At 39.6% G+C, this 12,828-nt stretch overlaps 1 protein-coding gene across 1 annotated transcript; it reads left to right on the forward strand.

Moving 5' to 3' along the window:
* The first annotated feature begins 207 nt into the window (after positions 1-207).
* tbca (tubulin cofactor a) lies at positions 208-12,477 on the forward strand. The gene is made up of 4 exons (XM_083886291.1): positions 208-329; positions 7,016-7,121; positions 10,097-10,186; positions 12,161-12,477. Exons 1-4 carry the CDS (start codon positions 277-279, stop codon positions 12,239-12,241), a joined length of 330 nt encoding a protein of 109 aa, XP_083742417.1. The 5' UTR covers positions 208-276; the 3' UTR covers positions 12,242-12,477.
* The last annotated feature ends 351 nt before the right edge of the window (positions 12,478-12,828 follow it).

Genomic DNA, 12,828 nt, shown 5'->3' on the forward strand with positions numbered 1-12,828 from the left:
CATTAAAGCTTTTGAAATAAAGGACATTTTGGATCTCCTTTTTTTTTGTAAATAAAGGATATATTGTTTACCAGATGCCCTGTTTAATGTCATATTTAATGTAACTCAGTCTCCACTGAACCAGCCACCCCGATCAAGGCGCTCGATAATCCGCTCCAAATGATCGATTTTTCTGCGAGCAGCTCGTCAGCACTGACTTCTTCCACCTGCACAGCGACAGCCTCGCAGCCTCTGAACACAACATCACAACTGAACAAAATCACAACATCCACAGCCATGGCGGATCCTAGAATACGACAAATCACGATAAAAACCGGCGTCGTAAAGAGGTAAGGTGTCTTGTTGTTGTCGTTAACCTTGCAGCTGCAGAGAATGCAACACTTTAAGGATGCTACTCGCATCTCAAGCTAGCCGAGTAGCATAGCCGGCGTAACGGCTAGCGCAGCTTGACACTCGGCCGCACACGACACACTCTGCGCCCGCTCGGTTTTAACTTCACACCGGTGCGTTTTTGTGGCCTGTGGTCAGCGAAGAGCTCTGCAGTGATTTTTGTTTGCCATTGCTACACTTTGTAGTTGCCTGGTGCGCGGTTATTGTGTCTGCCAGTGGCAACTCATTGTACCATCAAAGATGGCGTTCAATTGTTTTGTTTCTTGTAGCGGTAGCTAACATTTGTCCACTCATTGGTAGCTGTCAGTTAGCTAGCTAGCTAGCTTCTAGCATAATGACGTCTGACAAGTTGCATGTTTGTATTTTGTTGACATATGTTGCACTATCGTATATATGCTGCATGAATGATTGACCCGTGACTAAGCTATTCTAAATTAGTTCAGTGAGTATGCGTTATATTTACTAACGTGACTGTAAAAGAAAAGTAGCGCATCAAACGGATGCTAACGGTGTTTTGGGGTGTTTTTTTTGTCATTAATGTGGCCATTTACATGATACCAAAAAAGGACACTAGAATACAATTTTGTCCATGATAACGATGGTATGATGATACAGTGATTATGGGATGCTCTAGTCATTGCAAGGTATCGTGTACGGTTGGAACGATTGTTCGATTAATCAATTACTTATATAATCGTCAACATATAAACCTGTATTTATGTGTTTCTCTGATTTTCCAGTTTAACTAGGTATTTGATGATTCATAATAATGACCTGGTCATATGTGGACATCTGTCTAAACAGCAAGAGCAATAGATTGATTTATTGAACAATTAATGAATATGACATGTTTTATTATCATGTGCTGTAGAATATTAATAGGTGTTTTTTTTATTGTATACATATTTGTATGGTTTTTTTTACTTCAAAAATAAAATGTTCTGATTTCTACTTATTCAGTCTAGTAATAAGAAGCACCGTATTGATTGGCATTGTACGTTTCTATCAATGTCAACATTTTATCTAAAAATAAAAGTAAACAGGTTTTAATTGTAGCAACTGTAAAACAATACAGTAAAACACATGAACTATCCTTTTATATGCATCATATAAAAATGAGTATTGCTATTTTTCCCAGAACAACAAAAAATATTCATAGACCTTATACTAACATATTCTCAGATTAGGATAGGATAGTGTTGAGATATTCTGAATTTAGATTTTCACCAGGTAGTCAAAACCATTATTTTTTCATAGGATTCTGCATTAATTACATGCAATATACAACTTGTGTGTATATATATATATATATATATATATATATATATATATATATATATATATATATATATATATATATATATATATATATGTGTATATGTAAAAGCATTTAGCTACAAGAGCATAGCATTATTCCAAAACTTTGCTGAAATCGTATACTTAAGTCCTTGGTTTCACTGGTCCAGGTTCAGTTTTATGTCCAATTCTATTCAGTTTTCCTTCTCCATCAGCATAGCTTTCCTTCTGGTGACAGATGATGCTGGAAACGTTTTTTTGTCTTTAGGTTTATTTGTTGGGAACAGCACAAAATAATCTGATTACGATCTATATTAAAATGCCACAAAACTGGACTTTTGATGTTTGAACTCATCATGCCGGTTAAACCAGGTTCTTAATAGAGCTAACATTGCAATGTGTGCAGTGGCTTGGTTCACCAAGCTGGGGTAGAAAATACTGTTGTTATTATGAGGTGTGGTTAAGGCGATGGGCTCGGTATAGTACCTGTGTGGTGGTCTGAGTGTTTCTCTCGCAGACCTCTAATTCCCTGCTGTCAGTGGCGTTTGTGTAATGTGCTATCGATCGTGTTTTGATGAGGGTCAGATTACTAACAGGCTCCCTGAGGTGGTAATGATGGAGGCTGGATTTCCCACAGAGGATAATGTCACAGTGTCCACTGAAGGAAAAACAACAATGCAGGGTTGCAGTTCATCAGTCGCTACTGCACTGATGTCTCTTGGTATAAAGTTCCTTGCATAGCTAAGTTACGCCTTTTAATAGAACTACTATCGAGGACTGCAACTAACGATGATTTTCATAATTGTTAATCATTTTCTTAATTAAACGTTACTTATTTTGTCCATAAAATGTCAAAATGTTTAGTTTTAAAAAATTTTTTTGTTATGTGGAACAAAGAAACCATACCAACCAAAATATTTACATTTAAGAAGCTGGAAAATAGAGATTGTTTCATTAATTGATTATCCAAATAATGAATGATAAATTCAATAATGGATTAATTGCAATCTGGTTGACTTGTTACATCACAGAGCAAAGCAACTGTTAGCATGGTAGCATGAATAGCACCATTCTGAGTTTTTATACCATTGAGAAACATTTTTAGGATTAGTTTAGGTCTGATTAAACCTATAATTGCAATCATTCAAGTGCAAACTGCATCGCCAGGGTCAGGGATACAGTGATTACAGATTTGGATGCTGTGATTGTTGTTGCCTGAGGAAAACCAGAGGTTTCACAGTTTTACGAGTATAACGCTGGAAAAAAAACACTAAATTGAAATTTTATCCAAATCTCAGGAGGCACAATATTTGTTTCAGCCATTATTTTAAATATGTTTTTTGAATGAAAATGAAAGTAATGATGTTAAAATTACCACTCCCTCTGATATCGCAGATCATATCGCAGTCGCAATTCCTATCAAAATAATCGCAATTAGATATTTATTCAAAATGGTTCTAGAGCTGCAGCTAGCGGTTATTTTCATTATCGATTCATCTGTCGGTTATTTTTGCGATTAATCGTATTGTCCATTTAGTTGCAGTTATTCTTAAATGTGTCCTCCATAGGTAACTGATCTTATGTTCTGACTGCAGTTGTGCCTGCAGTAAATTTGTAATTTTCTTCATTGTGCTCTTTGAAAATTGGAGTAGTAAAATGTCCATTTAGAGAAACACCCTTTATAACCGTTCAGATTTAAACCGCAATTAATAGTAACACCCGGTTAATAGTTGCATCCGTATTCTGGGTATGTGTCAGACTTATGTTATATGTATTTTAAATGTTCATTTTTAGTCAAACTAACAAAATAATTAGATTTTTTATCATGTAAATGTACTGTCTGATAATACTATTTGGATTTAAGGCAATAAAATTGATATCTCACTCCACCCAGGCCATAAATTCTCCTGTGACATGGACTTTTAATCAAGCTGTTGGGTTAAAATGTACAGTCTGTCGTCATTCATCATTCAGATCTTCTTTTCACCTTCCTTCCCTTTCTTTCTTCTTGCCTTCCCTCCCTCCATCCCTTTATATTTTCGAGCTTGGCGGAATCCTGCCCGCTCTTGTAGCTGGGCCTATTTCCAGTGGCTTTTGCACATTCCAGTCAGTGCCTTTCTGCCCTAGCGAGGCGGATGCCCTTAATAAAACGACAACAGTAATTTGCCTTTGTCATTCTGGTCCCAGCACAGACTACATCGTGGCTCAAAAATACAGTGCTAGAGAAGGCGGCCAAATGTGTGCCCGTGTGTGTGTGTGTGTGTGTGTGTCGGCTCACTCTAATTCCCTTTTTTTCCATTTTCCAGAGAGCTGCCTTTTCCATTAAGCCTGAGGTGGCAGGTCTATTTAAAACCAGCCACGACCCCACCCCTCATTCACACAGTGCTCCGAGTCAGGCAGAAATAAGAAATTAACATCAGGACTGGAAGGGGAGGAATGGACATTTTGTTATTAGACTGTCCTTCAGTTTTATTCAAATTATTCCAGCCTCCTTTCCTCCATCTTTCAGCTTCTCTTTGCCAGCATCTTTTACTCCAAACAGATGACATCACTCATTCTACATCAAGCAAGAGAATGCAAGGCACGAGCCGCCGCCGCTGTTTGCCGCCGCATATGGTGCCTGTTTAAAAGCTCCTTGATGGAACAGTATTAGAATGAGTGGTAATTGATGTAAAATATGACAGAGTGGCGTTGGCTTCCTTGGCTAAGCAAGGAGCAGTGCAACACGGAGGGAAGGGTCTCCAGTAATTTGACTGATTAATGAAGGATCACTCACTTATGCACACACAGCTGATTTTATGAAAAATGAAATTTGTGTTGTCATTCCAATAAGCAGCCACTGCCGGAAAAAGACTATTAGATGGGAATTATTATCAATAGCGATATTTTCAAACTCCATTATGCCAATCAGGGTTAGAATCTGTTTAATAGATTTTGTTTCATTTGGCCCGTAATTGATAAATAATCAAAATTTATCAATGTACTCAAGCCCGTTTTCACTAACAATCAAGGAAAAGAGGCCCATTTACCACCTGACTTGGTTCAAATTAGGGACTAAATTGATGATCAATTAATCTCTAAAAAGGACTAGTTGTGTGTGTGTGTGTGTGTGTGTGTGTGTGTGTGTGTGTGTGTGTGTGTGTGTGTGTGTGTGTGTGTGTGTGTGTGTGTGTGTGTGTGTGTGTGTGTGTGTGTGTGTGTGTGTGTGTGTGTGTGTGTGTGTGTGTGTGTGTGTGTGTGTGTGTGTGTGTGTGTGTGTGTGTGTGTGTGTGTGTGTGTGTGTGTGTGTGTGTGTGTGTGTGTGTGTGTGCTCGTCGGAGGAGATGGAGGTGCTTGTACGAGTCAGACGAGCATGGTGATGAGGTGCAAACTGGAAGGGATTACAAAGTTAACAAGGTCAGAGAAAGGTTTTGTATTTGTGTTTGCTGAGCTCCGGAACAGTAGAGGGACTGATTGAAAATGAAGAAATCCTGGAAGTAGTTTATTCGAGAGGTGCGTTGGTAACGGCAGTTGGGCAAATTCAGAATTTAGTTGGTTTCGCAATGGGGAAAAACACATCGAGGCGGCATCTGGTGCGAGTGGACATTTTTTGGAAGAATAACAAGAATTCAAAACAAGAAGGGCATTCAACTTCATCCCTCATGGTGGAACATTCAGGGTATATTATTATAATATTAAAGGTCCAGTGTGTGACTTCTGGCAGAGTATTATCTTACTACCTCACTCATGTTTCAGAGGACATGGGTTAGTTCTTCAACCTAAGGTTCTCTTTCAATGCCATCCCTCTCTCTCTCTGTCATGATGTAAAACAAATCACTCTGTTGGGCCGTACACAAGAAACTGACTTCATGGGAAAATCTCTAAACACCACCCGTGCGGTTTCAGGTATGCAACCAGTACGCTAGGAAAACGATGATGGCATGGTCCATTCAATCTTATCTTATTCTGTCACAGTTTGTGTGTACATTTGTATACATTGTAGTGCTGGGCACTAGGTTACCTGCCGCGACACCGGAGTCCAGGCACCGTTTACCAGTTAGCTCCGTTTGCTCCTTTAGCGCCGTTAGCGCGCCTACAGTCGAACTGGAGCGGTCTGTTTATTAAAGGAAAAGAGCAGCGCTACAAATAACCAGCGTACCTGTGTACTGCATATGTGTGCCTCATTTTAACAATGCGGAGTCACAGAATCAGGGCGTCACGCGCATCTTTTTCCAGTCAATCGTCGTGGAAACATGGCATGCGTTAACGTTGACGACGCTAACCGCCGCCCAGGACTTATACATTGTAATTTATACTTTGGCTGCTCAGTGTCTCCTCTATTGAAGCAGTGTTTTAGCATTTCGAGACATTGTTGTGGTTTCGAAAAAAAAACGCCATATTGATAAAACTTAATTCACATTGAAGTTTTTTTAATATCGAAGAGTTCCATAGAGCTTTAAAGAATCATATTATTAAGATACATTAATCATCGGCAAGAAGAATTGTGGGTGAGTGAGGTTCTAGGATATCGGTACATTTATGTTTGAGTGATGCATGTAAGATAATGGTCAGAAATTTAAGTAAACCTGTAGTTTTTAACAAAGAGTCATAAGTATGATAATGGTAATAATAGCCTCAGATCTGGATCCTGCAACCTGCAAGATGAGGACACAGAGAGGGGGGGAGGACAGGAAGGAAAGTCACAGACTAGGAAGAGAAAGAACGAGGTTAATGACATAACAAAGAAAAATAGCCATCTGTGGCAACTATGGCAGGACACAGTGCTTATTGGCACTGGTTCCTATCTTCAAACAGTGCTGTCTATGTAAATAAACTGATCTTTGTTAGCATGTTATCAACATTTAAATAAGCTGCATTTACATAATATGTCAGTGTTTGTTATGTATCTATGTTACTATATATCCTCCTCTATGCAAGTGCATCCTGTCCAAAGTTGCTTTTAGAACACACATTATGGATAATACGAAAAGTTTTAGGTGAAAGCATAAATTGAAGCTGCTCTCTTCATGGATATCTGAACTATGTGAGGCCTTGCAGAATGCGAGGAGGAGGAGTGATGCGTTGGCTGGTTGTTACTGAGGTGTGTATCTTGCCATCCTGCGGGAGATGATCTCACTGTGTCCCCTCAGTCAGTGTAACGTAGGAGGGAATGAGGATGGATGGCCTCGTCTGGAAAGGGTGACCATCACAGCCTGCCTTTTCATGCTTCAGCCTATATTATCTGTCTCTGAGGCTGCGCCGTTATGTTTCATGTTTGATGGAACAACAACTGTGTCACTACCTTTAACTATGAACTGTATTTTCCCCCCTCTCTTCCTCTTCTCTGCAGGTTGGCGAAAGAGAAGGCCTCGTATATTGTCGAGGCAAAGGAGCTCGCAGAGAAGATCGAGCGCCTGAAAGCAGATGCGGCCGATGAGTATCTAATCAAGAAACAGGTATATGGACATTATTTTTCACCAGTCATGAATGTGAATTTGCAAATTATTTTCGCTTTGCTCAACTTAGTTTGTTTGTGCAACTAACGGGATTGGATTCATTTGTCGATTAATCGAGTACTTGTCTGTAAAATGTCTCAAACCTAGAAATTATGTCCTCAAATGTCTTGTTTCTTCCTCAAACCAAATATGTTAATCAATCATTATTATTAACTATTGGATAGTCATTAGAACTGAAACAATAGATTAATCAGTTATTAATTACATCCACATGCATCATAAATGGGGTTGGCCACCGAAACCAAGTACTTTGTACTTGGTGCCAAATTTCGGTACTTGACCGAAAGCGGTCGAAAGTTGGACGCAGACGGCGATCAATGTAATATTTATTTAAAAGCTGAAGAATGTACCGTTTTTGACTCGTGGAAAGTGGCGACTGCTGCTTCAGCTAGCAACGCTAGCAGTGCGACTACTAGCTGTGTGGAAGAGAGAGGTCTTGTTGATGTTGTTGGTCCAAAATGTTCTTTATTTATTCATTTAACTAAATGTAAACTGTGATTTACAACTGAAAAACATTTTAAAAGTACCGATATAAGGTACTGTTTGGTACCAGTACCGTATCGGTTCAGTTATGAACGGTGCCCAACCCTAATCATAAGGTCTGTTTACACGGACAACTCTTCTGTCCTCATTTGGAGCGAAACCTTCACAAAATTAGTAGCACTATATGCGTGTTTGTAGCATCAGACATGTGACCTTATTCAGTGGTGCAAAACCCTGGATTTAAACATTTAATTAGCGTCCTGGAACCACATGCCGAGCAGGTCGCATCTTACTACAAAGGTGTTACCTTCCATGTATGATGACGTCAAAAGTTATTGGAGGTCTGAGCAGATTTAGTGGCCTTAACAACAGATTGCTGGACCTGCAGAAAAAAAAAAAAATTATTTAAAACAGAAGCACTTGAACAGATTTTGTCTAAAGGCTGGAAATTAGATCGTCAGCATGCATCATCATGCAGATTTTGGGTGAAAACTCCAAAAAGAAAGAAACCAAACACCACTAATAAATCCAGTAAAATGCCCACCTATATTCCAAAAAAGAGAAAGTAACAAAATAAGTGGTCCTTGTCCACCCACAATGATCCACACTTCCTCTAACAAGAGAGCAGTGTCCCAGTAAATTTGGATTTGACGTGTACACTTTTTCGGCCCCCGGCATCTGATGAGGTCTCGGGGTGGCATTAAAATTCCGCCCGTGTTTTGTTTTGTTTGCTCATTCATGGAGCGGCGGCTCGGGGCTGAGCATCAGGCTTGGCTGGTGTTAAACGGGGAGTTTGGGAGGCCAGATGGATTATGGTTGGAGATGAGAGGTCTGAGGCAGGATGGATTAGAGGGTTTTTTTGTTTTAATGGAATCAATACAGTGTAAGTGTCATCTTTATCCAGAGCTGATGGGATCATTCCACTGCACTGGGAGGGCACTGTGACTTTTCTCTGTTTTGCTGCTCTCCTCTGCTCAGTCTGACTCACCTTGTCACATCTACATGGCAACCGGGCTCGACGAGTTGTCTTACGGCGTGTCAAGTGTTGCCAGGCTGTGCCTGTGCACGAGTTCATTTTCGGGCGCCTCTTACTGTGCACAGCCGTGTAATGTACACGCGCGTGTGACTGAGTCCGTGTTTTGACAGAGGGGCTAGGTGAGGAAGCATCTGTCACGAGCGAGTGTGTCTGACAGCGTTAGCCGTCTCTGCTCTGCTCTTTAGGGTGCCAGCTGGGGGAATTCCACATTAGCCGTGGCTGTGGAAAAAGTTCCCCGGGCTATAACACGTTTTCGCTCCAGGCGTAGAAAATACCTGTTCACGCCTTGATCACAGCGCCCTCGGGCTCAGGGTTTCTTCATTCATTCATTCAGGTGTGCAGTCAGTCGGAGGTGGTCCCCTGCTGCCCGACTCCCTGCCCGATCGATAACTCAATAACATTTTTCATACTGCCGGGCTTGTTGGTGGATGTTAACCACAGCTGCGTGTGCTGTATGTGGGACACACTGTGTGTTACTGTCGGGAATAAGGCTACAGCCAATGAATATTCCTATATCTGGCACATTAAAGGTGCATTATGTAATAAATCCAAAGCAACTGGCCATAAAATTCTCGTAATATGTCACAAAGACTCAGGAATAATATTCATTTAACATACTGAACTCACCAACAACAACAGTACAGCCAAAATATTTGCATTTAAAAAAAAATCACGTTTATGTTTTGAACTAGTAGTATGAATTCCTATAGTGGGAGCTGAAGAATATTTTTCAGTTATGGTAATGCATGATAAGGAACGTAAATGCTTACATAATATAAATACTTTGCAACCTCATTAGGCACAACGCAAATGTTTTCACTGTCAGCCGGCATCACAACAGCTAGCTATGCTAATGCTAATCAATGAGTGTCATCATTGTGCCTAATGAGGTTGCGCAGTGTTTGTTTTATGTTTGCCCTACGCTAATGCTAATCATGGCCTCGCTAGCTTAACTTCGGAAACAGGTTCGCCAAGTTAGCGGCAAAGTAGTAGCATGCTAATGCAAAATAAATATGTGCTTGCGTGAAAATGTCTCACCCACCGTGAGGACAGCCTCTCCACTCCCGCCTCTCCACTCCCACCTCCAGACAGCGCAGCCGCTGCTGATGAGCCGCTGCCTGCCTGGTGTAGCGTGATTTTAAAAAAATCAGACTGTAAAAAAAAAATTATTAGATATTTATTCAAAATCGTTCAGCCCTAGCCTGTCATGATAATCTGTTATTAATTGATTACTCAGCTATTTTGATAATTGATTAATCAGTTTGTATGTTCTCTCTGTAATTATTAAAACAAGCTTCTGGATTTTTCAGCTTCTTAAATGTCACTATTTTCCAGTTTCTTTACTCCACATAACGGGGAAATCTGACAACTGATGTGGTCTTTTGTGTGATTTCAGATAGAGGTTTTGCAGGAGTCCAGAATGATGATCCCAGACTGCCACCACCGACTGGCCAAGGCACACGCAGCCCTGATTCAGTTACTAGAAGTAAGTCACTGATTTTATGAATGCTTTTTTGTTTTGTTTCATTTGCTTGTGTTTTTATCGTCTGTTCATTATCGTGTCATTTCTTTTTAAGCTATGTCTTCAGCACTTTGCATTCCGCGTTGAGAGATACTCGACTTGAAATATTTTACCGTTAAAATGGAAGTAGGTTTTTAATCTCAGCAATTGGACCAAATTGTTATGTTTTCGTTCATTTGCTTTGTTGCCATTATAGTTAATTATATTAGTGTCACAAAGACAACTATTTTTCATACATCTACTCCAAACGTATGTTCTGTGCCGTCACTGTGTCTGAATGTGGGAAGTTGCGTAGCTCAAAACAAAATAAGGAGAAAAAAACAAACAATCTCAGTAAACCTTATACAACAGAACGTTATGGCACCAAGTCTTCAGGTAAAGGAGTTTGTGTAGGTTGATTTGGATGTGATGATGAGATGTTTTCTCGTTATAACGAGAAACTATCACATTATTTCGAGAAACTATCACGTTATTTCGAGATAAGATGTTTTCTCGTTATAACGATAAACTATCACGTTATTTCGAGATAAGACTGTTTTGTCATTATAACGAGAAACTATCACGTTATTTCGAGATAAGATGTTTTCTCGTTATAACGAGAAACTATCACATTATTTCGAGAAACTATCACGTTATTTCGAGATAAGATGTTTTCTCATTATAACGATAAACTATCACGTTATTTCGAGATAAGACTGTTTTGTCATTATAACGAGAAACTATCACGTTATTTCGAGATAAGATGTTTTCTCGTTATAACGATAAACTATCACGTTATTTCGAAATAAGATTGTTTTCTCATTATAAAGAGAAACTATCGCGTCATTTCGAGAAACTATTACGCTATAAAGAGAAACTATCACGTTATTTCAAGATGAGATGTTTTCTCTTTATAACGAGGTACTATCACGTTATAACGAGAAACTCTCACGTTAATTCGAGAAACTATTACGTTATAATGATAAACTATCACGTTATTTCGAGAAACTATAACGCTATAAAGGGAAACTATCGCGTTATTTCGAGATGAGATGCTTTCTCGTTACAACGAGAAACTGTCAAGTTATTTCGAGAAACTGTCACGTTATTTCGAGAAACTATCAAGTTATTTCGAGAAGCTATTACATTTTAACAAGAAGCTATCACGTTATTTCGAGAAACTATTACGTTATAACGAGAAACTATCACGTTTCTCGTTAAAACATCTTATCTCGAAATAACGTGACAGTTTCTCGTTATAACGAGCTATAAGTTATAGCCACTACGTATGAGTGTAATAAAATCTAATACCCTTGGTTTGAGGGTATTTTTCATAATTAAAACAAGCTTTCTAAATTTTCTTTGATTCATAATAAGGAATAATTAAAACTCAATAATTAGACAGACATGCGCTCTTGCACATGCTCGTCACAGCTGTCACCACGGCAACTCGTCCACGCTCGACTAAAGGACACGGAACGCCATGCAATCACATCATCGGCACCTGGACCAAAATATTACACAATGGCGGTCCGCAAGAAGACCCGGGTTTGAGACCCAGTCTGAACAAGGGCCTTAGTTTCTACATGGAGTTTGCATGTTGTTGTTTTTTCATCCAGGTTCTCCGGTTTCCTCCCATAGTCCAAAAACATGCAATATTGTGGATTAGGTAAACTCAAAATTGACCGTGAGAGTGGATGGTTGTTGCCTATCACTATGTGGAGGATAAAGTGGTAGAAAATGGATGGATGGATAACACAATGACGTAGTGTATGACCTCAGGCATCTAGTTTTATGTCAATGAAGTGACATCCAGACAGGTTTGTTCGTAATACTATGTTTACATTGAACCCGTGTGGATTTATCTTTAATTGGTAATTTTGTGCATCAGAGACGACGATGGTGTGTGTTTTTTTTCTTCTAAAACTAAACTGTGTGTGTGTGATTGTGTCTTCTCAGGAAACGGAGGAGGATTTGGCCGAATTAGACGAGTACAAAGAAGCCAGAAAAATGCTGGACTCGGTGAAGCTTGAAGGATGATTTTGTGACGTCTTGTCTGTTTCGCACAGTGAGATTCACTCGACTAAATGTTCATGATCATTCCTAACTTCATGCCTTGTTTGGAGACCCTGGAGGTAAACAGAGCCCCCGGGTCCACGTCTCCGTGTTCTTTCATGTTATTATTTCTACCGTTGACTTTGAACATGCCACCACATTTGAGCATGCATCATGTGTAAACCCCCCACAGGAAAATCAGTGAAGAAAATAAAAAATGAAACGACATTGGACGAGTGTTTTGTTTTATTTAACTTCTCACACACACTCTGGACTTAGATGTGATTAAATGCACACATGTATGTGTTTTATGTATCTATGTGCAATTATCTATTTTTCTCAGCCGAATGATAAATAAAATTCACCGCTTGCATTTTTTGAAGGCAGTTCTTTAGACGTCAGTTTTTTTCCCCCTTGTTTTTTCAATCTCTTCAATCTTTCCTCAATTTTTTGTGTCAGCAGCTGCAGTGAAAAAGGCTCAGAGTTCGATTTGCATCTAAAAAGACAGACGTGCAAATGAGCGGCTAGCAAACGAGCGGCGCGCAAATCGATCGGTACGCGAACCGAACGGC

This window comes from Microchirus variegatus (genome assembly GCF_963457635.1).
Source record: "Microchirus variegatus genome assembly, chromosome: 1".
NCBI classification, from domain to species: Eukaryota; Metazoa; Chordata; class Actinopteri; order Pleuronectiformes; family Soleidae; genus Microchirus; species Microchirus variegatus.